This window comes from Symphalangus syndactylus, chromosome 6 (assembly GCF_028878055.3).
Source record: "Symphalangus syndactylus isolate Jambi chromosome 6, NHGRI_mSymSyn1-v2.1_pri, whole genome shotgun sequence".
In the NCBI taxonomy this organism is placed as follows: domain Eukaryota; kingdom Metazoa; phylum Chordata; class Mammalia; order Primates; family Hylobatidae; genus Symphalangus; species Symphalangus syndactylus.
In genome coordinates, this window is record NC_072428.2 from 140469912 (window position 1) to 140493666 (window position 23755).

Here is a 23755-nt window from a genome sequence, read left to right on the forward strand (position 1 = left end):
TGGTAGCAAGAGGTTATCAGTCATTTACACCTCAGTGTGAGTGAGTTTAGCTGACTGACATCGTAGAGAGAAGGGAGGACAGGTATCCTCCAAGCCCAGGCTTAGGTGTGAGGTGCAGAATCACAGTCAGCAATAAAGGTATAACTGGAAGAAAACTCTGCCCAGAGCCCAACAAGAAGAGGCAGGGAGAAGACGGGGTGACTCCACTTTCAAGAACACCTGTGTCCTGCCTTACATCCTGACTCCTTTCCCACATTTGGGACCAAGTGCAGCACACAGCCTGTCTCCATATGAACAAGTTCTGCCTTCCCACAAGAGCTAAAGGCCCCAGGCTTGAGACGCTGGAGGTGGGGGTGGGCGGAGCTCTCCCTTCTTCCTGCCAGTAAGGACACACCAGGCCCCAGCCAGAGGCCCAGCTTTCCTCTCTTTCACTATACCCCAAACATTGGGAAACTGACAAATAGGGAGTGGGAGGGGGTGTTCCTGATGGAACCATATCGTTGGGGCTCTCCTGTGCCAGCCTGCAGGCCTGGGTATGGGGGGATGATGAGGGAAGGGACAAGAGGATCCACCTGAGATACGGAGAACCACAAGGAGAGGCCCAGCCCTTTCCTCTCCACCCTGGTGGGGAGCCCATCCTTGCTCCCCTCACTCCGAGGGACCACGTCAGGCCCTCCTGGGCAGAGGGAGGGAGGGTGGGAGGAAGGGGTGTACAGCGACAGTGCTGCCCTGCCCCAGGGGTGAGGGGTGAGGGTCATGGCCTCTTAAAGTAGAAGAGCAAGGTGCTGTCTTTGAGCCAGAAGCAAGACTGCGGCCGGCAGTAACAGAGCAGAGACACCTCCAGCCCACGGCCCCTGTAGAGCCACTTGACTACCACATCAACCAGACTGTGGGAAAGGAGCCAATTTATGAAATTAAATAAAGTCCACAAAGGGAGTGAGAAACTTGGGCTCAGGCACCCCATCCCGGCTGGGCCCAGCACTGCTGGAGCACAGCGCACCAGGCACCCCCACCGTCTCGCCCCTCCCAAGAGGGGACTTAAATAGGCCAGGCCCCAGCCTGGAGGCCGGGGGTCCCGGGGCCTAGGGCGGACAGAAGTCGGAGAAGTAGGGGTGCTGCAGGGCCTCTTCTGCTGAGATACGCTGGACAGGGTTACACTTCAGAAGGTTCTGGAGATGGGGGAAAGGAGGTGGCAGGTTCAGGACAGGTCACTGCCCGGAGCCCTGCCTTCCTGTAGTCCCTCTGGGCAAGTGTCCTGACCCACCCTCTACCCCGGTCACCTACCTGCAGCAGGTCCCTCCCTGTGGCATTGAGTTTGGGCACAACGTTCACCAGGGATGTTGTGGCTGGGTACATCGGGTAGGGCTGTGGAGAGGCAGGGAAGGTCAGACCAGGGGTAGGGGGAGGCAGGTGGAGGCTGCTAGGAATGTGAAACAAGAGTGACCCTGATGAACCATGACCCCCACATTCCCCATCACACCTTATAGTCTGGCAGCTTGGTCATAGAGGGCCACTGCTCCTCGGTGGGCGTCCCCAGCAGCGTGTCCACAGAGTCAAGGGTCACTTGGGAAAGGGCCACAGCTGCACCTTCAGGGGCAGGGTGAGGGCCTCCTCCCCTCCTGGGGAGGGATTCCTCATACCCACCACCCACTTCTCTCGCCCTCCCTTTACCCTTCGGCTTGAGCTTGACAGAAGCAGCCCCAGGCACGTCACTCACACATCCAGCCACGCTTCCCATGACAACCACTAACTAGTCTAACCCACATGCTGCTGTCCTAGTCTTAATGAACCAGTCCTTGCCCTGCTCCCACAAAATGTGTCCTGCTCTCTTTGGCTCCTTCATCCTGGCATCCATCTTTCACCTGGAGGGACACCCTCTCGGCTTCACCCCCCAGGGCACACTGCCTGTCTCCAAGCCACACCTTCTCCAGTGTGCATTTGCACTGTGACAATCAGGGTGTCCAGCACCCCTGCTCTCTCCCCTTGCCCTCAGGAGAAGCCCTACAGACCCCATCACCCTACCCCACACCATAACTGCCCTCACCCATTGCACTCAAAACTCCACGGGCTCTCCCCTCCCAGAGGGCTCAAGGCAGAGGAAAGCAAGGATATCGGAAGATCCTCTTCAACTGGTCATCGACATCATTGCCGGGAAAAAGAGGCCGCCCAGCATTGGCCAGCTCTGGGGGATAGACAGGGGGCTAAGATGTGACATGTGAGGGACCCCTCACTCTGAGGTACCCCCTGACCTTCCAGCCCCAGTCCCAGGGCCTCCCTCCCTTCCCCCAGAGGGGACCCTCCAGACCCTATTTGTCAACCCAAATGGGAAAGAAGGTGCCTCTGCAGCACCCCAGCACATCACCTGCAAAGATGCAGCCGGCTGACCACATGTCGATGGAAGTGGAGTACAGCTTGGCCCCAAAGAGGACATCCGGTGGGCGGTACCACAGTGTGACCACCTGGAGGAGAGCCCGCCCCCGACAGGGACCTCCCACTTAGAGGACTCGGGAGGAGGTTTGAGGAGGAGGCTCAGAGAGGAGAGGAAAATAATGTTTTGGGTCCTGGGGTTGGAGCTGAGGGACTCCCTCCCTCAATCCCATATCCCATCTCCTAGCTCACCTCAGCTGAGTAACAGCGGACGGGAATCCCAAAGGCTCGAGCCAGGCCGAAATCAGCCAATTTCAGCTCCCCATTCTGAAGGGAATGGGAAGGGGACATGGAGAAGGGCCTTTAAGCAGCCTTGGGACAGCACAGACTCCATCCTCCCAGTCCTCTTCCCTCCGTGCTCCCCGTGCCCTGGCCCCAGCCTCCCCATCCCCCAACTTCTTCCCAAGAAGTACCCTGTTTATTAGCAGGTTCTGGGGCTTCAGGTCCCTGTGTAGCACATTGCGGCTATGACAGAATCCCAGGCCTTTTAGTAGCTGGAAGAGGAATGACTGGGAGGAGGGAGGGAGAAGGGAGTCAGATGCCCTGAACATGCAACTGTGCCCAGCAACGGGTCGGCTCCTCTCCACCCCACCCACCTTTCAGCACCTGGTTCAGAGTGACACCATTCATTTGCCATCCAGGACCTGCCTTATACTGTGCTAGACATTAGAGGGACAAGAGTGAAGAAGCTGGCCCTGGTCCCCACCTTCCTGGACCATACAGCCTAATGGGCCTTGCCAGGTGGATCCTAGATCCGGCCTAGATCCCAGCCCATGCTGATCTTCCCTTCCTGGCCGCATCTGAGTATGCACGCCATGAACATCAACATAAATATCGTGCTGTAGTATCATTCAGGACTGGCTCCCTTGGAACCTGGACCAAGGCATTTGGTCTTAGGCCTAGAAAAGCACCTGGCACACAGTGAAGCATTCAGTAAGTATGTGTTGAATGAATGAATGTATCTCCTTGAACCTCATTTTCTCATCTCTCCAGTGTAAATAATATCACTGACGTCAGAGTGACACTGTGCGGGTCAAAGATGACCACGTGAAAATGCTCGCTAAGACTGGAGGCCCCTGGAGGGCAGAAACAGGGTTTTCTCATTCTCTAACACCCCAGAGCGTCCCTGTTCAGGGCCCAAACTTAGAACCCAAGGGGTGCTTACACTGAATGCAGACTCCAACCCCAGCCTGAGGGGTCCCCCAACACCACTCTCCTCACCTTTACAATCTCAGGATCCAGGTCACCATTGCAACTGTCAAAATACTTCTTCAGGTCCTGAAAAGGGATATGAGTGGGGGAATGGGACAGAGTTTAAACTCAGTCTGGGCCCCTATACCTTCCCAAGGCTGCCGTCCCCCAAACCCTGCCTTTCACCTGGTCACAGAATTCAAAAACCAAAGTCAGCTTCTTGTCGCTGTGCAGGACGTCATGAAGCCTAGGGCAAAAAAAGGTCTCAGCCAGGCAGGTCCGCCTGACAGACGTCCAGTGTCAGCCCCCGCCTCCCCCAAGTGGCCACACCGGCAAGGAGCACCCGCCTCCCGCACACCTGACGATGTTCTTGTGCTTCAGTTCCTTGAGTAGGCAGATCTCCCGGAGGGCAGAACTCGGCACACCCTGCATATGTGAGGGGGCCGGGTGGGCAGCAGTCAGATCCCACCCAGCCCAGGCCCTCAAACCCCTCCCCAGGCCCTATCCCCGTCCTCAGTCCTACCTCATCATCGTCATCCAGCCTCACCCGTTTCAGAGCCACGATCTCATGAGTCTCCCGGTTTTTGGCCTTGAACACTGTTCCGTAGGTGCCTAGGGGAAGGAGGTCAGGGGTCAGGGTGAGGATGCGGCACTCTTCCCTAAGCCAGGAAATGCCTCCCGAGAAGTGAAGACAGCGTCTGAGTATGCAAGGGAAGGGATTCAGGGTGAAGGTAGGTGGGTGAGCTTTGTGAGTGAGGATGTGGCAGGTGGGGAGGGAGGAGAAGGTGCCCGCGGAGGCTCCAGGGGCTCGGCAGGAGGGGCGAGTGCGGTTGCCAGGGAAAGGATGTCTAAAATGAAGGCGGTGCTCCGGAAGGGTCTGGAAATAGTGAGGAGGGGTCTGGGAGAGGACTAAGGGGCTGCAGAAATATTGAGGTTGGAGGTCTGCAGCAAGAACCGAAGCTGGGGGTCGGGGTGAGGTTGTCCAAGTGGTGCTGAGGCTGGGGTGAGAAATTCAGGAAGTATCGCGGTTGGGAGGTCGGGTCTACTGGGAACGCTAAGGTTGGAGTGAGAGCCTGCGGGAAATGCTAACACGGGGAAGACTGGTGTCTGCACGGAGTGCTGAGCTCGGGGGCCAGGGCTGCAGCCGCTGCTGAGGTCGGAGCCTGTAGGTATTGCTGACGGTAAGGGAGCCAGGGCTTCAAGGAATGCCGAAGGATCTGCAGAGGAGCTCTTGCAGGAACATCTCGAGATTCCATTACCTTCCCCAATCTTTTCCAGTTTCTCGTATTTCTGCATCGCGGCGGCCGCGGGGACCCCTGCGGGCCCTCGGTTTTAAGACTCTGGCCCCGGCGTTGCAGAGGAGGCGGCACCTGAGCCACCAGCCCCGCCCCGCCTGCCCGCGCAGGGCCTTCTGGGGCTTGTAGTCCTAAGACGACAAGGTCTCCCCGCAATGCCCGAGACCGAGGACAAGAAGACTACAACCCCCAGCCGTCTGCGCTCACGCTGTCTGCAGCACTCGACTCCGGGGCACCGGCTCTACCGCGGAGGCAAACCCTGGACTTCAAGTCCCAGGAAGCAACGCGTGTCCGTTTTCCGGGCGCCCCGCCGCGGCGCCGTGGTTCCCAGTGTGCCCCGCTGTTGTTATTCCTTTATGTGCTCCCAGCCCTCTTGAAAAGGGCCGCTCCGGGACTACGCGTTCCAGAATGCAGCGGGGATGGGGGCGGAGCGCTCTCGGTTAGGGGTTTGGGGTTTGGCGGCCTAGATCTCGAGCACTGGCGGCCCAGCTCTGACCTGGTTGGTGGCATTGTGTTCCCAACGGCCTCTTGACGACCTCAGCACGGGTTTCCACCTCTCCCCAAGCCACCTAGTGACCCCAGGATTGACTGGGAAATGCCTGTGAGCGATGATGACCTCACAGGGAACAGCTGACCGCAGGGCTGGGAGGAGAACAGCTGTGCCCCTTTGAGGCTGGATTTTAGTGGAGGGACACACGCCAAAGACCCCTCTCTCTGCTGGGCCCCGTTTGTTGTCTCGGAGCCCACCCGACTGCAGCCGCTGAACTCTGACATGCTGAGGAAAACTGGGTGGAGCCCTGGGGGTGCCCCCCAGACCCCAGTCTCCGGAACAGGGCCCACTGGAGTCAGCCAGGGTGTGGCCGGCAGGTTGGTTAACCCCCTCCACAGACAAGACCACAGACCGATGCTCAGCTTGCAGCAGCCTCTACCTCATCCCTTAAAGGAGTTGATTATAGATTCCCTTGCGCTGCCTCTCTAATTGTCTCATGATTGCATTCTTGAGGGCTATGGACCGAGGGAAAAGGATCCCAAACATCACTCCTCAGCACCGGAACCAGAGTTGCTGCTAAACACGTGTTAATTAACTCGTTTCTATCTGAATGCTTTTGCATACACAAGGGAAAAGAAGCAAAAAGTGTATTCCTTATCTGGAAGACTCTGTGATTTCGTTGGGCAAATAAGAACTCCACACAAAGGTCTTGAATGATAAGTGATGGCTCTGACTAGGGTTCGATTCAGTGTGGAGGTTCCATTCAAGAGGAAGGAGGCCACCACAGCGAATCTCTGTCCCTCTCGGGAAGTGGGGAGCCCCTAACAAGTTGCCCTCTCCCAGATCAGCTCAGGGTACCGGGCAGCCAGCCTCCAGCCACTGTCACCCTTCTCACCCGCTCGCCACCCGTCCCTCAGGGGCTTTCTTGAAGGCACGGGGGTTATTGAGGGGGGAGGCGCAAGAGAATCTCAACTCCGATACGTTTATGTTTCGACTTCCCCGAATTTCCTTGTGCCTGCGTTTTGCTGCCTGGGATCCCTGGCGTGAGAAGGGCTCCTTTCCACCCAGAGGTGCCGTAATGGAGCTAAGGGACGGCATCCTCCGGGCGCCCGAGCCCCAAGTGGGGAAGCTTGGGGCAGAGGGACGGCGGGGGCGGCCCCTGGTGCCGGGCTGTGCCTGGAAGCGCGCCCCCGCCCCGGGCCCACTCTCCCGCCTCCCCACCCGCGAAGGCGGGACCGCGCACGGTGCGCCGGGGGGCGCGCACGCAGGGGGCTGGCCTGCCCGCGGCGCGGGGGAAAGTTGAGTTGGGAGAAGTTGGGAACGGCGGGGGCGCGCCCCGGGGTGGGCACGGGGCAGTCGTCGGGAGCGCGCGAGTGCGCCGGAGGACGGGGAGAGACCCCGAGACCCCCGGGGCACGAAGTCCAGAGCGAGCGGGTAAGCGGAGAGGTGGTGGCGGGGGAGGGCCAGGGCCGCGGAGGGAGGAAGGGAGGGGGAAGGAGAGGGGGGAACTCGGGACTCGAGCGGGGAGGGAGTGGAAGTGGAGGAAAGGGCGGAGACTGGGGCGCGGGGAACCGCGGTCTTGGGGAGAAGGATGGGGAGGCGGATGGAGTGCTGGTCGGAAGCGGGCATTCCGGGGTCCCCTTCTCAGAGTTCCCTAAAGCCAGGGTGCCGCGCCCCCTGCCACCAGGAGGGGGTAGTCTCCCCGAGGCGCCGCCGGCCGTCCCACTCCCCGACTGGCTCCAGACCACCCCTCCCCTCCCGCCCCCACCCCCCCCGCCGGCATAGTCCTTCAGTCCCGTCCGGGGCGCCCAGACTGGGGGTTGCCCGGGGCTTCCATCCCCAATCTCCGGGTTGAGAGGCGAAGCCAGGAAAGGCGGGTGGCGGGCAAGGTCGGGACAAGGGGTCAGACAGAAGAGGGAGCAGCTGGGTGGGAATGGGAAAGACGAGCCCGGAGAGTTGGACTTGACTCCCGGGTCGGTTTGTCCAGGCGGGGAGTTCTGTGCTGGGTGTGAGAGGCGGCACTGCCTGAAATCCAGGGTCTACTTTATCCCCCTTCGTTTCCCCCTCCAGCCCCACATGGAAGAGCTTCGGAATTTACGAGTTCACTTGGGGGGGTGGTTAATGCCCAAGTGGGGGTCCGAGGTGCTAATCCCTTGGTCAAGGGGAGAGATGCTAATCCTCTGGGCGGGTCGGGGCTGGCCCCGGGAATGTGCCCCTACCCGGATTATCGGCACCGATGCTCTGGACAGAAGCTGCTTTGTGTTCTGGGACAGCGGGGGATGGGGTGCAGAGGAGTGTGGAGGAGAGCGTCGAGGGCACAGCCTGAGGTGGGAGTGGGCACCTGCAGGTGCTCTGGGCGGACTCTCCCCACACCCTTCCCAGACTGGGTGCACTCACGCTCACCCACACCACCCGCCCTGGCTGAAGGCCTGCTGAAGGGGAGGGGAAGAGCGTGGTTAGCCAAGTTGGAGTGCTTGCCAAGAATGTGTTGCCAGGCTCCCCATCCTGGGTGACCCCCCAGACCTATATTGTTTGACCCCACACTGACTTGTCTTACTCCTAAGTCGGACACCCCCAGTCCCCAGCAACACACTGGGAGCATCGGTACCGTCACTTTTTGCCAGTCTTGGGTGCCCCCTGTGCTGACCCACTAGGAATAGGCCCCCTGTTTGCAGGGATTGGGCTCCCTCCTGCAGCTCCTTCTCTGCCCCCACCACACAGTGTCCTCCCCAGACTCCCTACAGTCACAGTCAGGAGGGTGGCAGCACTGCCACTCAGATTTTCCTGGCTCCAGGCTCTGGAGGGGCGGGATCCAGACTGCCCCTTCAGAGGCAGAATCTCAAGGTTGCGGTGCCCACCCCCTCCCAGCCTATCACATGCCCCTCCCCCATTATAAAGCTCTGCCCAGCCCATGCCCACCTTCTGTGCCTTCCTCCCTCCCACTGAGTGAGTGGAGTTGAGCTCCTGCCCTCCACCCAGCCAGCCTGCTTCCCTCCTGCCGGCCCCCACGGACCTGGGGGAGGGAAGCCTCCTGCCGGCCAGTACTGGGGAGGGGGCGCCCCCTCCCTGCGGGGGCATCTTGGGCTCTCTCCAGAGTTCTTCCACTCGTCTGCTTCCTGTCTCGGCAGCCCGGCCCCGGCTCCACGGGGTGTCTCACCCTCCCCACCACACCGTCTCTGGTCTCAGGCCCACCTCTGGTGGGTGCCCTGAGCCTGCGAGGCTCCGTTGTCTGCCTGGGCCTTCACTTCCCTCTTTCCCCAGCTCATTATCGCTCCCTCCCTCATCTCTGTTGCTTTCTCTCCGGGCCTGGGCCTTGACTCCTTTCTCCCTCATTTTTCTGCGGCCTCTCCCACCTTCTCTCTCTTCTTCCCTCTACTCAGCCTCTTGGCCCTTTTTGGCCCCACTTGCCTCAGTCCTCTCCTGTCTCCTTGTTCTTCTCTTTTCTTCCTACAAATAACTCTTCGCTGTGCTGTGGCCGCCGCTAAGGGCCACGCTGAGGCCCTTCATAGTCCAGGAGGATCCCCAGCGGCGCAGCCTGCGCGTGGTGGCTCCTGTCCTCCCAGGGCTCTCCATGGTGATCGGGCCTCTCCCCCATGCAGGTTATGCCTCCGCCTCGTTGCCCTGAAAGCCGCAGCGACAGCGAAAAGGGCTAAGATTCGGCCATGAGCAGCGCCCCCCGGCGCCCCGCCAAGGGCGCAGATTCTTTCCACACGGTGAGTGTGGCCCCCAGGTCGCCAGCCCGACCTTCCCTCCCTGGGCAGCCTTGGATGCTCCGGCCAAGGGTCCTCGCCAACCAGGGGTATGAGCGTGTGTGAGTGTGTGTTGAGTGTGGAGACCGGCCAAGGGTCCTTGCTAACCAGGGGTATGAGTGTGTGTGAGTGTGTGTGTGTGTGTGTGAGTGTGCCATCCCTACCCTGACTTTGCATGATGGTCGTAGGGGGGGTTGGGTAGTGGGGGTATCAGACGTCTTCCAGTCCTGGGGAGGGAGTTGAGGCTGTTACCTGAAGACCTAGGTAGCTTAGCCTCAGCGGTTGAGGAACTTTGAGAACCCTGGGTCTCTCACCCAGCAACCCGTCTCAGACCCGGCCGGCCTTAGAGGCGCAGGTCAAGTCTGCACGCGGGCGAGGGTTCTGGGCGGAGCTCGCCTGCCACTACTGGCCACGCCCCCTGCCCACGTGCCACCCAGGCCCGCCCCTCCCTGCCCCCACGTGGCCACCGCTCCACATGGCCCCCTCTGGATTTTCCTAAGGAGTCTAATGATTAACCCCGTGCCACAATCAGCTCTGCTATTGGTCACTCTGGCCCAGAGGGGCACGTGACTGGGAAGGGGCGCAGGCTGGTCCCCTCCCCCTCCTTCTCAGGTTCACCCCTGCCGGCCATGGACTTCCTCCTGCGGCCTCAGGTGCGAGGGGTCTGCGACCCTCTCTCCCCATAGCGGCAAGCTCCCTGCGCCCCTCCCCGTCCCCTCGACCCACGGGGCTGCTTCTGGTGGGAGTTGGGCTGGGCGCTTGGGGGAGCCAGGGGATGGACAGGAGCCTTCCTCACAGAGGGGAGAAGCCAGCCCCCTGGCCCGCTCACCTTCTCTTATCCGGTGTTCTGCCAGTCCCAGCTGCTCCAGTCCCCACCTCGCCCCTAAGACCCGCCCTTCGCCCCAGCCCTCCTCCCCGTGCTCTTCCTCGTTCGGGCTGCTGGCACCGCCATGGAGGAGGCTGCATACCCCCGCCCTTGGAGATCCCGATGCCCTTCAGGTCCAGAAGCTCTTGAACAAATATTTGGCGGCGCCTGGAGCTGAGACCGTGGGTGGGTGGGGGGCTGGACCAAGGCTGCCTGGCCAGGCGGCTGCCGCTTAGCTGGGCTGAGCTCTTGCAAGAGCCGCATTCCCTGCCGGCTGTGCCGGCCGCTGCTCCGCGCCCGCAGGATGACTCAGGTGGGGGCTGTGGGGGTGGGGTGAGGGGTGGGGCTAGGGACCTGGCCCGGGGCTCGGGCCGGGGGCCTGGAGGCTAGGGGAGCTCTCCTGGGGGCTGAAGGGCATCCATTCCGGTCCCTGCGGGGCTGGGTTTGTTTGACTCAGACGGGCTCTGGGTCGGTTAGCTTGGACGCCTCCAGAAGTTACTTTTTGGGCTCAGCAGTTGTCCTCAGGCCAACAGGAGTTTCTTCACTATCTGTCATGTGAACTTCCCGGTTCACACGCCCTCCCTCCAGGCTGCAGACGGGCTGGACACACGGGATTTCTTCCACCTGCCCTGAACTGACTACACAGCCAAGGGGGCTAGGCTGGGATGAGGGTAGCTCAGAACCCAGGGGACAGCTGCTGGGGGGACTGGGTCTCTGCATGTGAGGGGCAGACTGCTGGGGGGACACTGGGTGGCTGTGTTTGAAGGGATGTCTACTGGTAGGGGGACTGGCTTCCTGCATTTGAGGGGACAGACTGCTTGGGAGGACTGGGTCCCTATATTTGTTTCCTTTTTTTTTTTTTTTTTTTTGAGACAGAGTCTCACTCTGTCACCCAGGCTGGAGTGCAGTGGCACGATCTTGGCTCACTGCAACCTCCGCCTCCCAGGTTCAAGTAATTCTCCTGCCTCAGCCTCCTGAGTAGCTGGGATTACTGGTGCCCGCCACCACGCCTGACTAATTTTTGTGTTTTTAGTACAGATGAGGTTTCACCATGTTGGTCAGGCTGGTCTTGAACTCCTGACCTCCAGCAATCCACCCACCTCAACCTCCCAAAGTGCTGGGATTACAGGCGTGAGCCACCGTGCCTGGCCTGGGTCCCTATATTTAAGAGGCAGCTGCTGGGGGGATATTGAGCCACCAGCATTAGAGGAGATAGTTGCTGGGGGGAGGGGTCCTGGGTCTCTGGCACTGGGAAGGGTGAGGTTTTGGGGTACAATTCCCAGTGAGCCCTGTGTGTTTTCTCTCTGCCTTCTTCCTCACAGCCAGAGCCAGAGAGCTTGGGCCCTGGGACGCCTGGGTTCCCCGAGCAGGAGGAAGACGAGCTTCACCGTACCCTGGGCGTGGAGCGGTTTGAGGAGATCCTGCAGGAGGCCGGGTCTCGTGGAGGGGAGGAGCCAGGCCGCAGCTATGGGGAGGAAGACTTTGAGTGTGAGGGGGCAGGCAGGGGAGGGGGAGGCAGGGGGATCAGGTTTGACCGTCCAGCAGAGAAGGGACTGGGGTCCTAGTGGGAGGAGCGGGGCTGGGGGGCAGGATGGCAGGGGAGGGACACTGTGCCTGCCACAGCCAAGTCGCCCTCCTCCCTGCAGACCACCGCCAGTCCTCCCACCACATCCACCACCCACTGTCCACCCACCTGCCTCCGGATGCACGCCGCCGCAAGACACCCCAGGGCCCAGGACGGAAGCCTCGAAGGCGCCCGGGAGCCTCCCCGACTGGAGAAACCCCCACCATTGAGGAGGGGGAGGAAGATGAGGATGAGGCCAGCGAGGCTGAGGGGGCCCGGGCACTCACGCAGCCGTCCCCTGCCTCCACACCCTCCTCGGTGCAGGTGCGCTGGGCACGGGCCCCTAGGGGATGTTGGCAGGGCCCTGGCCTGGGCACTCCTGCCCACATGGGTCCCTGTTACAGTTCTTTCTCCAAGAGGATGACAGTGCTGACCGGAAGGCAGAAAGGACCAGTCCATCTTCCCCTGCACCACTGCCCCACCAGGAGGCAACTCCTCGGGCCTCCAAAGGGGCCCAGGCTGGGTAAGTACACCCCAATCAACAGTGTCCCCAACAGACACTTCCCCTGCTAGGACAGTGAGGTGATGCTGGAACAAAGCATGGGCCTTGGAATCACCAGGCCAGGGTTCAAATCCCAGGCCTGCCCTCACTGGCTGGGCAAGTAAATTAAGCTCTCCAAGCCCCAGGTTCCTCATCGGAAACCAAGCATAATAGAACCTTTCTCACTGGGTGGCTGTAGGGATTAAGGGTGGTGTGAATTAAAGTTCTAAGTATGGTTTAGCCTGGCAAAGAACATGCGCCGCCTAAGCTGTCTCCCACCCCTGCCCATCTCCCACCCCTGCCCGTCTCCCACTTCTGCCCGTCTCCCACCCCTGCCTGTCTCCCACCCCTGCCCATCTCCCACCCCTGCCTGTGGTGTAGTGGGAGCAATAGCCAGCACTGGCTCAGGTACTGGACTGGTGACCTCCCAGCAATTGCTGGAGGCCCCAGGGTTCAAGAGGCAAAGGAGACCCCCTCTCCTTGGGGCACTGCCAACACACTCTGGTCGGAAACCAAACGTTATCATGTGAGATGGCATCAGCATGTTGTCACTGCACCCAGTGGCTGGTTCAGGCAAAGTGTCAGTACCAGTGGATGATTGGCATTTGGGGGAAGGCTTCCTGGAGAAAATGACTTTGAACTAGGTCTCAAGGTCATTACTATCACGGACCTGTTGTTTTCTGGGTGCCAGGGAGCGTGAAGGGCTGCGGGAAGTGAAGGGCATGTTGTCCCCTCTGGGAGCGCATAACCTGCTGGGACCGTGGCACAGATGCGGGCAGCGGGTTACAGCGGCCTTAGGGGCGCCAGGATGGCCAGGAGGAGGCTGGGGCTTCCGAGAAAGCCTGGCAGCAGGAAAGGGTCGGATTTGTGGGCCAGGGCACGTGGGGGCTAGGAAAGCCTGGTCATGGGAGGGGACGTGAGCTTGGAGCTCTGGGGGCTCTTGATGTTGAGAGAGAGGCATAGGACCACGTGGCAGGGCCCTGGCCACCCAGTGTGGCAGAGAGAAGGGAGAGAGCAGAAGCTGGCGTCTGTGAAGCCTGAGGCTTACCCCTCCTCCCAGGGCAGGAAGCTGTCTGCCATCTCCAGGGCCCAGTGCCACAGACTTTATTCCTCTTGATTAAACATAGGCCCCTGTGAACCTCTGAGTCCCATGGCTAGGGGTGTGCCAGGGGGTGAGGGGGCAGGGGGATGAATGCTGACTGTCAGGAAGCAGCGTCCTGAGCTCCTTTTCTGCACCAGGCCCTGCACTGGGATTTTTCCAAAATCTCACCCCTCATGTCACCGCCAAAGGCTGGCCTCAGCCCTGGCTGCTGAGGAGCAGTTGATGTTCGCAGTGGATGTTCAGAGGGGCCTTGGGGTGACCGTTTGGGGCTGCACAGCCAGAAAAGGGTGGAGCTGGGGTTCGGATGCTGGCGGTCTGCATCCAGAATCCTCCCCCTCCCCATACCTGCGCCTCCTGGGAGTGGGAGCTAGGAGGGCCCGGAGTCCGATGTGGGTCCCCTCCCTGGCTACCCCCTGCGTGGGTGCTGGTCATGGGGGAGGAGGCCGGCTCTCTCGGGCTCACGGCCATTCTGTCTGCCTAGAACCCAGGTGGAGGAGACGGTGGCGGTGGCCAGTGGCACCGCAGGGGGTGACGACGGGGGTGCCTCGGGGCGCCCCCTGCCCAAAGCCCAGCCTGGGCACCGCAGCTACAACCTTCAGGAGAGGAGGCGCATCGGGAGCATGACCGGGGCTGAACAGGCACTGCTGCCCCGGGTCCCCACAGATGAGAGTGAGGCCCAGACGCTGGCCACGGCCGACCTAGACCTCATGAAGAGTGAGTACCGGGCCTGGGCCTAGCCCGGCACTGGTGGGCAAAGGAGTGAGAGAAAGGGGGAGCCCAACCTTGGTCCTCTGCCCCCACAGGTCACCGGTTTGAGGACGTTCCTGGGGTGCGGCGGCACTTGGTGCGGAAGAATGCCAAAGGTTCCACACAGAGTGGCCGAGAAGGGCGGGAGCCTGGCCCCACACCTCGGGCCCGATCCCGGGCCCCGCACAAGCCCCATGAGGTACCATGCTCTGCTTCATGCTCTTCCATCAACTTCCCATCCCCAGCTTCCCCCCACGACCCTGCCCCTACCTCTCAGACCAGCTGTAATCTCAAGCCTCAGGGTTGCCACCTTTGTTTTGTTGTTGTTTGAGACAGTCTCGCTCTGTTGCCCAGGCTGGAGTGCAGTGGTGTGATCTCAGCTCACTGCAACCTCTGCCTCCTGGGTTTAAGCGATTCTCCTGCCTCAGCCTCCTGAGTAGCTGGGATTACAGGCACCTGCAACACCCAGCTAATTTTCGTATTTTTAGTAGAGACAGGGTTTTACCATGTTGGCCAGGCTGGTCTCCAACTCCTAGCCTCAAGGAATCCGCCCGCCTTGGCCTCCCAAAGTGCTGGGATTACAGGCGTGAGCTGCCACGCTGGGCCCAGGGATGCCACCTTTGGTTGTGAAGGTTGTACACTGCTCAAGATGCAATATACACATCTTAGAGCTTATTGACTTGGGCACTGTGATTATGCTCCCCATGGTGGATGTCATTGATTTGAGTATTGTGGTTATAATTCACATCTGTTAAATGGCCTACAAAATGCCATTGCTTCCATATACAGTGGCCATTTCTCAAGCGCTTGCTCTGAGTCACATAGCGTGCCATGTGCTTTTAGTTTTCAAACTCCTGACAGTTCTTTGAGGTGGGTATTATTCCCATTTGACAGATGAGGGAAACTGCGTCTCATTGGTTAGTCAGTTGTCCAGGGTCCCAGCTGGCTGTGGGACTGGTGCGCCTATGCACCACTCACTGTGCTCGAGCTCTCCAGGGTCACTTGGCTCCCTCTGACATCACTCACCTCTGACACCCACCCCAGGGCTGCCTCCGGCTCTATACCCTGAAATGCCTTCTCTTCTCTCCCCAAGGTGTTTGTGGAGCTGAATGAGTTGCTCCTGGACAAAAACCAGGAGCCCCAGTGGCGGGAGACAGCTCGCTGGATCAAATTTGAAGAGGACGTGGAGGAGGAGACCGAGCGCTGGGGGAAGCCCCACGTGGCCTCCCTCTCCTTCCGCAGTCTCCTGGAGCTCCGCAGGACCCTGGCCCATGGTAACCCCGCTCCCCTCCACCTCCCACCTGGCCAGTCCCCAGGAAATTCTCCCAAATGGCCCCAAATCTGTCTTGAGCCCCACGTTATGTGACAGCCCCAGAGCCCAGAGGAAGCATGGTCCACACCCAGCTCACATTTGCATTTTCGGGCAGCAGCTTCTTGATATTCTCAGATAACAACTGAAGCCGATGTGTTTTGGTTGCGAAAATGTTTGAGAAGCTATTTTGATGTAAAGCTTTCTGAAATTCCTGGCATGCCTTGGTACCATCTTACAGATTCTGTGGAGTGTGATCTAATCTGTAGCTGTGTAGACCTCACGAAATGACCACCGATCACAGATGCAGGACTTCCAAGCTCTGTGTTTGCTTGCTCCTTCCCAGTGGGTGATCACTTTCAGTTGTTGTTAAAAGGCCTCTTTCCAAGCAGCTGAGGTTCTGTGGTTTGAGGCAGCCTAGGAAAAAATTAAATTTTTTTTTTTTTAAGACAGGATCTTGCTCTGTTGCCCAGGCTGGAGTACAGTGGTGCAATCTTGGCTCACTGCAACCTCCACCTCCCAGGCTCAAGTGATCCTCCTGCCTGAGCCTCCCAAGTAGCTGGAACTACTGGAACTAGGCGCATGCTACCATGCCTACCTAATTGTTGTATTTTTAGTGGAGATGGAGTTTCACCAATGTTGCCCAGACTGGTCTCAAACTCCTGAGCTCAAGTGATCTACCCGCCTCAGCCTCCCAAAATGTTGGGAATACAGGCATGAGCCACTGTGCCTGGCTTAAAATTAAATTAAAAAAAAAAAAAAAGTGGCTGGGCACGGTGGCTCACGCTTGTAATCCCAGCACTTTGGGAGGCCGAGGCGGGCGGATCACGAGGTCAGGAGATCGAGACCACGGTGAAACCCCGTCTCTACTAAAAATACATAGCCGGGCGTGGTGGCGGGCCCCTGTAGTCCCAGCTAGTTGGAGAGGCTGAGGCAGGAGAATGGCGTGAACCCGGGAGGCGGAGTTTGCAGTAAGCCAAGATCACGCCACTGCACACTTTCCAGCCTGGACGACAGAGCGAGACTCCGTCACCAAAAAAAAAAAAAAAAGAAGCAGCTGAGGACCTAGAAACCTGCTTTTAGAATTGTTTCCCAACTAAGAGTCCATAGGCCCCAAGCGAGGCTCAGGGGCTTTGGGTAAAGGGCCGCCGTGGAAGGGCTTTCTCACTGGGCCTTGTGGTCTCCAGCCTGGCTGCCCAGGGGCGTTTGGTTCTGTTTATTCTTTAGTCTTTGTTCCTGAAAGTTGGCCCTGCCAGATGAATGACCTGGTAACTTTTGAAAGGACTGTTATTTCTGTGTGCAATGGCGAAGGGAGGTCAAAAAGCCAACAGGGAAGTCAAGAAGCTTGGGGGGGAGGGGGGTCTTCAGATGGCTCCGGGGTGGCCACACGGACGAGGCCACAGACCAGCTGAGTTGTGTATCAGAGGGTAGAACTAGGCCCCTAGAGTGACACAGCACCTGGCTCACTTAGAGGAGAGTTTTCTAACAGCCAAGAGGGTTCAGCCAGAGTGGGCGGCCTAGACCGTCCCCATGGAGGCCGGATGCTCCCTGGAAGGGGTGTCTGACAGGCGTGGCCTAGATGGCCTCTCTGGTCACTGAGGTTCGGTGGTCTCTGTGGAGCCTCATAACGTTCCTGGGGGTCTGGGGGAGGGGAGGAACCAGAGGGTTGATGTGACCTGGGCTCCTGTGGGAGCCAGAACTCGAGCCCGCGTCCTTCATGTGTAGGCTGGTGTTCCAGCCCCGGAACCCACCCACCTGTCCCCAGCTGCTGCTCCCATCCCATCTCCTGCCATTGTTTTGCGACCTGGGGCTGAGGGGCCCTCTGTGCCATCTTATGCTAGGGGCTGTGCTCTTGGATCTGGACCAGCAGACCCTGCCCGGAGTGGCCCACCAGGTGGTGGAGCAGATGGTCATCTCTGACCAGATCAAGGCTGAGGACAGGGCCAACGTGCTGCGGGCTCTGCTGCTGAAACACAGGTGGGGTCCTGTGGGCCAGCTGGGGACCACACTTCATCCAGCCCACCTGCCCCGGCCCTTGCCATTGACCCTCCTTTGCCTCACTGCCCTCTGCCCCACCAGCCACCCAAGTGATGAGAAGGACTTCTCCTTCCCCCGCAACATCTCAGCTGGCTCCCTGGGCTCCCTGCTGGGGCATCACCATGGTCAGGGGGCTGAGAGTGACCCCCACGTCACCGAGCCTCTCATTGGAGGTGTTCCCGAGGCCCGGCTGGAGGTGGAGCGAGAGGTGAGGGGAGAAGCAGCCCTGTCTGGGCTGGCGGCAGGGCTGAGGAAGCCTGGGTGTAGACTCAGAGTGGGAGGGGCCTGGCTGGGCTGAGCTCTGTTCTGTGTCCCCCAGCGTGAGCTGCTGCCTCCAGCACCACCAGCTGGCATCACCCGCTCCAAGTCCAAGCACGAGCTGAAACTGCTGGAGAAGATCCCTGAGAATGCTGAGGCCACGGTGGTCCTTGTGGGTACGTGGGGCAGGTCACATGTAGGGGGTTTGGTGGCCAGGCCTTGAGGCAGGGTCCTGTAGTCTCCCTGGCCCTGCCTTGATGCCACCCCAGGCGAGGGACTGGAAGGCGGTCCTGCTGCTCTGCTCTTGCCCACGGTGGTCCCACGCCCCTAGGCTGCGTGGAGTTCCTCTCCCGCCCCACCATGGCCTTTGTGCGGCTCCGGGAGGCCGTGGAGTTGGACGCAGTGTTGGAGGTGCCGGTGCCTGTGCGTTTCCTCTTCCTGCTGCTGGGCCCAAGTAGCGCCAACATGGACTACCACGAGATCGGCCGCTCCATCTCCACCCTCATGTCAGACAAGGTCAGCTACCCTCCTCCTCTGGGCCCTGCTTCCTGGAGCCCATCCTGGGCCAGTCTTGATCCCCATGACTGCCTCCCACCCACTGGCCTTGCCCACCCTCAGCTTCAGGCCCTCAGCTCTCTTCTTTATGCCCTCCCCGATCCCCATCCTGCTTTGGCAGCAATTCCACGAGGCAGCCTACCTGGCTGACGAGCGGGAGGACCTGCTGACGGCCATCAACGCCTTCCTGGACTGCAGCGTGGTGCTGCCACCCTCAGAAGTGCAGGGCGAGGAGCTGCTGCGCTCTGTGGCCCACTTCCAGCGCCAGATGCTCAAGAAGCGGGAGGAGCAGGGCCGGCTGCTGCCTACAGGGGCCGGGCTGGAGCCCAAATCTGCCCAAGATAAGGGTACGGCCAGGGCGGGCTGGGGCCAGGGCTGCCTCAAGGGAGTGAGGTGGGCAAGAGGGGCTGGGGCGCCCTGACGGAGGCCTGGGTTGCAGCGCTCCTGCAGATGGTAGAGGCAGCAGGGGCAGCTGAAGACGATCCCCTTCGGCGGACGGGGCGGCCCTTCGGGGGGCTGATCCGAGATGTGCGGCGCCGCTATCCCCACTACCTGAGTGACTTCCGAGATGCACTTGACCCTCAGTGCCTGGCCGCCGTCATCTTCATCTACTTTGCCGCCCTGTCTCCTGCCATCACCTTTGGGGGGCTGCTGGGTGAGGAGAGCCTTCAGGTAGGGGGCGGCAGGGACTGCCCAGGGCCTGGCCACCAGCTCCTGAGCTGGTTCCTGCACCCCTAGGAGAGAAGACGCAGGACCTGATAGGGGTGTCGGAGCTGATTATGTCCACAGCGCTCCAGGGCGTGGTCTTCTGCCTCCTGGGTGCCCAGCCCCTGTTGGTGATCGGCTTCTCAGGGCCCCTGCTGGTCTTTGAGGAGGCCTTCTTCTCGGTGAGGGCTCTTCCCGCCCATCTCCAGCCGCCCCTCCTGTGCCCTAGACACTTCCCCACAGCATCCCCACCCAGAGCTCGGGACCTGACTGCCCCTGCCTCCAGTTCTGTAGCAGCAACCACCTGGAGTACCTGGTGGGCCGCGTGTGGATCGGCTTCTGGCTGGTGTTCCTGGCCCTGCTCATGGTGGCTCTGGAGGGGAGCTTCCTGGTCCGCTTCGTCTCCCGCTTCACCCAGGAGATCTTCGCCTTCTTGATCTCACTCATCTTCATCTATGAGACCTTCTACAAGCTGGTGAAGGTGGGCAGGCCCCTGCTGAGAGCTGGGCCAGGAGGGCCGAGGTCTCAGGGCTGGAGGGAATCTCTTGGTCCCATCCTCTGGATTTGAGGCCAGGCTGGTCTGGAGCATCCCCGGGGCTTGTTGCCAACACATACACCAGGGCTTCAGATTAATCTTTTAATTAATCAATTAATTAATTAATTCGAGACAGTCTTACTCTGTTGCCCAGGCTGGAGTGCAGTGTCATGACCTTGGCTCACTGCAACTTCTGCCTCCTGGGTTCAAGCGATTTTCCTGCCTCAGCCTCCCAAGTAGCTGGGATTATAGCTGTGCACCGCTATACCTGGCTAATTTTTGTATCTTTAGTAGAGACGGGTTTCACCATATTGGTGAGGCTTGTCTTGAACTCTTGACCTCAGGTGATCCACCCACCTCGGCCTCCCAAAATGCTGGGATCACAGGATTTAGCCACCACGCCTGGCCTTAATTTATTTTCAAACAGCAACTCGAACTAGACAGATCAATCTTTCAAAAACTCATACTTTTATTTCTTTTTTTTTTTGAGACAGAGTGTTGCTTTGTCACCCAGGCTGGAGTGCAGTTTTGGTGCAATCTCTGCTCACTGCAACCTCTGCCTCCTGGGTTGAAGTGGTTCTCCTGCCTCAGCCTCCCAAGTAGCTGGGATTACAGGCACACGCCACCATGCCCGGCTAAATTTTTTGTATTTTTTTAGTAGAGATGGGGTTTTACCATGTTGGCCAGGCTGGTCTTGAACTCCTGGCCTCAAGTGATCCGCCCGCCTCACCTCCCAAAGTGCTGGGATTACAGGTGTGAGCCACTGCACCCAGCCAAAAACTCATACTTTTATTTTTTTAAATCTCCTATATTTAATGGCACAGTGGCGCCATTAGAGCTCACTGTTACTTCAAACTCCTGAGCTCAAGTGATCCTTCTGCCTCAGCCACCCTAATAGCTGGTACTACAGGCAGGCCCCACACCTGGCTAATTTTTAAGTTTTTTGAAGAGGCCTGCCTAGATTGCCCAGGCTTGTCTGGAACTCCTGGTCTCAAGCAGTCCTCCTGCCTTGACCTCCCAAAGTGTTGGGCTTATAGGCATGAGCCACCAGGCCCAGTCCATCTCTATTTTATTTTATTTTATTTTATTTGTTTTTTTGAGACAGAGTCTTGCTCTGTTGCCCAGGCTGGAGTGCAGTGGCGTGACTTCACCTCACTGCAACTTCAGCATCCCGGGTTCAAGCGATTCTCCTGCCTCTGCCTCAGCCTCTCGAGTAGCTGGAATTACAGGTGCCCACCATGCCCAGCTAATTTTTGTATTTTTAGCAGAGACAGGGAAGGCTGGTTTCGAACTCCTGACCTCAAGTGATCTGCCCTCCTTGGCCTCCCAAAGTGCTAAAATTACAGGCGTGAACCACCGCACCCGGCCTGTTTTTTTATTTTAAAAAATATATTATTTTTAATTTGGTTTTAAAACTCACATTTTTTAATAACAAAGGTACATTTTTGTTAAAATGTCAAACAATCCAGGAGTGTAGAAAGGGGAAAGGCTCCAGAGGTGACAGTCAGTCTGGGCATCAGATGTGTGTGACAGGCCACTCTGTGGTCCTCTGCGCTCATGTCCTCCTCCTTTAGGCCCCTGGATCCTCTCTGGGCCTTCCTGACTTATACTAGCCGCTCAGTCTTTTCTGCCCCACACTGCCCTGTACTCACAGCTGGTTCTCTGGGTCATTGTCTTAATTCAACAAGACGAGCTCCTTGAAAGCAGGCCAGCCTTTCCCTTGCCCCACCCCTTCCACCCAACACTCACTGAGCCCCAGGAGTCTTTTCTGCAGTCCAGCTGATGGAGGCCGTGTGGCCTCCTCTCCCCAGATCTTCCAGGAGCACCCCCTGCATGGCTGCTCAGCCTCCAACAGTTCAGAGGTGGACGGCGGTGAGAACATGACATGGGCCGGGGCAAGACCCACGCTGGGGCCGGGCAACAGGAGCTTGGCTGGGCAGTCTGGGCAGGGGAAGCCCCGGGGCCAGCCCAACACGGCCCTGCTGTCGCTGGTGCTCATGGCCGGCACCTTCTTCATCGCCTTCTTCCTGCGCAAATTCAAGAACAGCCGGTTCTTTCCTGGCCGGGTGCGTGGGCTTAAAGGCCAAGAGGGGGTTAGGGGCAGGAAGGGGGGTGGCAGGAAGTCAGCGGCTGTGGTGGCAGGCCTCTGAGCGCTGTGCCTGCCCACTCAGATCCGGCGGGTGATTGGGGACTTTGGGGTGCCCATCGCCATCCTCATCATGGTGCTTGTGGATTACAGTATTGAGGACACCTATACCCAGGTAAGGTGCTGCCCGCAGCAGGCAAGTGCTGCTGCCTCTGCCACCCCAGGTCTAGGTGTTCCTGTCCAGCCTCTAAACCCAGCCTGTCCTTAAGCTTAAGCCTGTCCTTAAGACGCCAGTCCCTTTCCATGGCATGCCCTCCACATTCACCTTAACCCTTGTCCCTACACTGTGTCTGCCCTGCAGAAGCTGAGCGTTCCCAGTGGATTCTCAGTGACTGCCCCAGAAAAGAGGGGCTGGGTCATCAACCCCCTGGGAGAGAAGAGCCCCTTCCCTGTGTGGATGATGGTTGCCAGCCTGCTGCCTGCCATCTTGGTCTTCATTCTCATCTTCATGGAGACACAGATCACCACGTGAGTGGTCCTAGCCGAAGGGGTGTGAGAGGCCAGAGCCCCAGGCCAGGCTGGGGAACTCAGCATGGAACCTCCAGCCACACTGGGCAATCCCAGGGACCTTAGGGAACATTGGATGCCCAGATGGCCACAGTTTATTCTGTAGACAGCAGAAAAACCCCCTGATGTTTGCTGGGACAGGAACAGCACGTGGAGGGGCAGGCCAGCCTGGCAGGGCTAGCTGGGAGCTGTCATGGAAGATAAGGGCTGGGGGCCCAGGTTTTGCTCTGTAACGGAATTTGAATCCTGATGGAATGGACAGGGACTGCCAGGTTCCAAAGCCAGATGGAGGGACTGGCTGGGCATTATGGAAAGACCCTGTGGTCTGCGGAGCTGAGTCTAGCCTAGGCCTCAGCAGCTCCCCTCCCACTCTCAGGCTCATCATCTCCAAGAAGGAGCGCATGCTGCAGAAGGGCTCCGGCTTCCACCTGGACCTGCTGCTCATCGTGGCCATGGGCGGCATCTGTGCCCTCTTTGGCCTGCCCTGGTTGGCTGCTGCCACTGTCCGCTCTGTCACTCACGCCAACGCGCTCACTGTCATGAGCAAGGCTGTGGCACCTGGGGACAAGCCCAAGATTCAGGAGGTCAAGGAGCAGCGGGTGACGGGGCTGCTGGTTGCCCTGCTTGTGGGTACGTTGCCTCTTGCCCTTCCCTTCCCAGTGGATTCCCCAGGGCTACTGGGGCCAGGGGACCCCGGGGCCAACTCTTTCTCCTGTGCCTCCCATAGGCCTCTCCATAGTTATCGGGGATCTGCTCCGGCAGATCCCCCTGGCCGTGCTCTTTGGAATTTTCCTGTACATGGGAGTCACCTCCCTTAATGGGATCCAGTTCTATGAGCGGCTGCATCTGCTGCTCATGCCGCCCAAACACCACCCAGATGTCACTTACGTCAAGAAGGTGAGCCCCCCAACTGCCCACCGGAAGGGGTGTGCGTCTGGCCATCCTGGTCTACTTGGGTCACTCTCCAGCTGCCCCCTCCCATCTGCCCACTTCAGCCAGCCCCCACCTCCTCTCTGTACCAACCCAGCTCTGTGGCACCTAGGAATGTTCTTCCATCCCCGCCTCCGAAGAGGGGAGAGGCTCTTCCCAGCAGCAGGCTAGGGAGGAACCTGGGCTCACCTGTCTCCGCCCCCCAGGTCCGGACCCTCCGTATGCACCTGTTCACGGCCCTGCAGCTGCTCTGCCTGGCCCTGCTCTGGGCTGTCATGTCCACAGCTGCCTCCCTGGCCTTCCCCTTCATCCTCATCCTCACAGTGCCGCTCCGCATGGTGGTGCTCACCCGCATCTTCACCGACCCAGAGATGAAATGTGTAAGCCCTCCCGCCTGCCTCCCCCAGTCCCTCTTGCCTCCCTGTGGATCTGGAAAGGCCCCCCCACTTCCCTTCTTGACCGCCACCTCCCCACACACAGCTGGATGCTAACGAGGCAGAGCCGGTGTTTGATGAGCGGGAGGGTGTGGACGAGTACAATGAGATGCCCATGCCTGTGTAGCCGCCGCCGAGGGACCGATGGACGAGGGGACAGGCTGGTGGGATGGGGTTCCCCCTCCCATGCCCCTCCCTCCTTTTTATTTAAGTGAATAATTTAAAGTCCTCTCCTCCCCCACTGCCCCTGCAGTAAAGTGCTTTGGCCCCCACCTATCTGTGGCCTTTTGTCTTTGTATGGGGGGGCATGAATGGAAAAGAGGTGGGGGACCCAGCTCTGCTCCCCATCCCAAAAAGATTCACAACGG

At 59.4% G+C, this 23755-nt stretch overlaps 3 protein-coding genes across 5 annotated transcripts; 2 read left to right on the top strand and 1 right to left on the bottom strand.

Moving 5' to 3' along the window:
• Positions 1 to 888: 888 nt before the first annotated feature.
• CDK5 (cyclin dependent kinase 5) lies at positions 889 to 5026 on the bottom strand. Of its 2 annotated transcripts, XM_055284559.2 has the most exons (12): positions 4878 to 5026; positions 4142 to 4230; positions 3977 to 4044; positions 3805 to 3865; positions 3649 to 3705; positions 2841 to 2936; positions 2620 to 2694; positions 2363 to 2459; positions 2113 to 2182; positions 1481 to 1541; positions 1285 to 1365; positions 889 to 1169 (listed from the first exon to the last, which is right to left on the bottom strand). In XM_055284559.2, exons 1-12 carry the CDS (start codon positions 4912 to 4914, stop codon positions 1083 to 1085), a joined length of 879 nt encoding a protein of 292 aa, XP_055140534.1. In that variant the 5' UTR covers positions 4915 to 5026; the 3' UTR covers positions 889 to 1082. The 2 variants fall into 2 exon arrangements, with proteins under 2 accessions (XP_055140534.1, XP_063498434.1); XM_063642364.1 differs by lacking the exon at positions 2841 to 2936 and having other exon boundaries at positions 4878 to 5020.
• Positions 5027 to 9002: 3976 nt separating this feature from the next.
• SLC4A2 (solute carrier family 4 member 2) lies at positions 9003 to 23659 on the top strand. Of its 2 annotated transcripts, none has more exons than XM_055284560.2 (22): positions 9003 to 9116; positions 11340 to 11505; positions 11664 to 11905; positions 11986 to 12104; positions 13706 to 13938; positions 14028 to 14170; positions 15065 to 15245; positions 17122 to 17257; positions 17360 to 17525; positions 17637 to 17751; positions 17907 to 18091; positions 18252 to 18477; positions 18570 to 18785; positions 18869 to 19017; positions 19122 to 19316; positions 21182 to 21436; positions 21542 to 21631; positions 21818 to 21984; positions 22400 to 22653; positions 22751 to 22920; positions 23160 to 23333; positions 23434 to 23659. In XM_055284560.2, exons 1-22 carry the CDS (start codon positions 9066 to 9068, stop codon positions 23512 to 23514), a joined length of 3714 nt encoding a protein of 1237 aa, XP_055140535.1. In that variant the 5' UTR covers positions 9003 to 9065; the 3' UTR covers positions 23515 to 23659. The 2 variants fall into 2 exon arrangements, with proteins under 2 accessions (XP_055140535.1, XP_055140536.1); XM_055284561.2 differs by lacking the exon at positions 9003 to 9116 and adding an exon at positions 9394 to 9805.
• On the top strand, positions 9006 to 9056 carry LOC129485214 (uncharacterized). The gene has a single exon (XM_055284568.1). The coding sequence runs from the start codon at positions 9006 to 9008 to the stop codon at positions 9054 to 9056; it is 51 nt and encodes a 16-aa protein (XP_055140543.1).
• Positions 23660 to 23755: the final 96 nt, after the last annotated feature.

Coding starts and splice junctions, on each gene's coding strand:
- SLC4A2 (XM_055284560.2), top strand. CDS start 9,066: ATGAGCAGCGCCCCCCGGCGCCCCGCCAAGGGCGCAGATTCTTTCCAC. Junction 18,092..18,251: donor CCACCCTCATGTCAGACAAG/GTCAGCTACCCT, acceptor CTGCTTTGGCAG/CAATTCCACGAGGCAGCCTA. Junction 22,654..22,750: donor GCTGGTTGCCCTGCTTGTGG/GTACGTTGCCTC, acceptor TGCCTCCCATAG/GCCTCTCCATAGTTATCGGG.
- CDK5 (XM_055284559.2), bottom strand. CDS start 4,914: ATGCAGAAATACGAGAAACTGGAAAAGATTGGGGAAG. Junction 2,183..2,362: donor AGCCGGCTGCATCTTTGCAG/GTGATGTGCTGG, acceptor TCTATCCCCCAG/AGCTGGCCAATGCTGGGCGG. Junction 1,170..1,284: donor CAGGGAGGGACCTGCTGCAG/GTAGGTGACCGG, acceptor CCCCATCTCCAG/AACCTTCTGAAGTGTAACCC.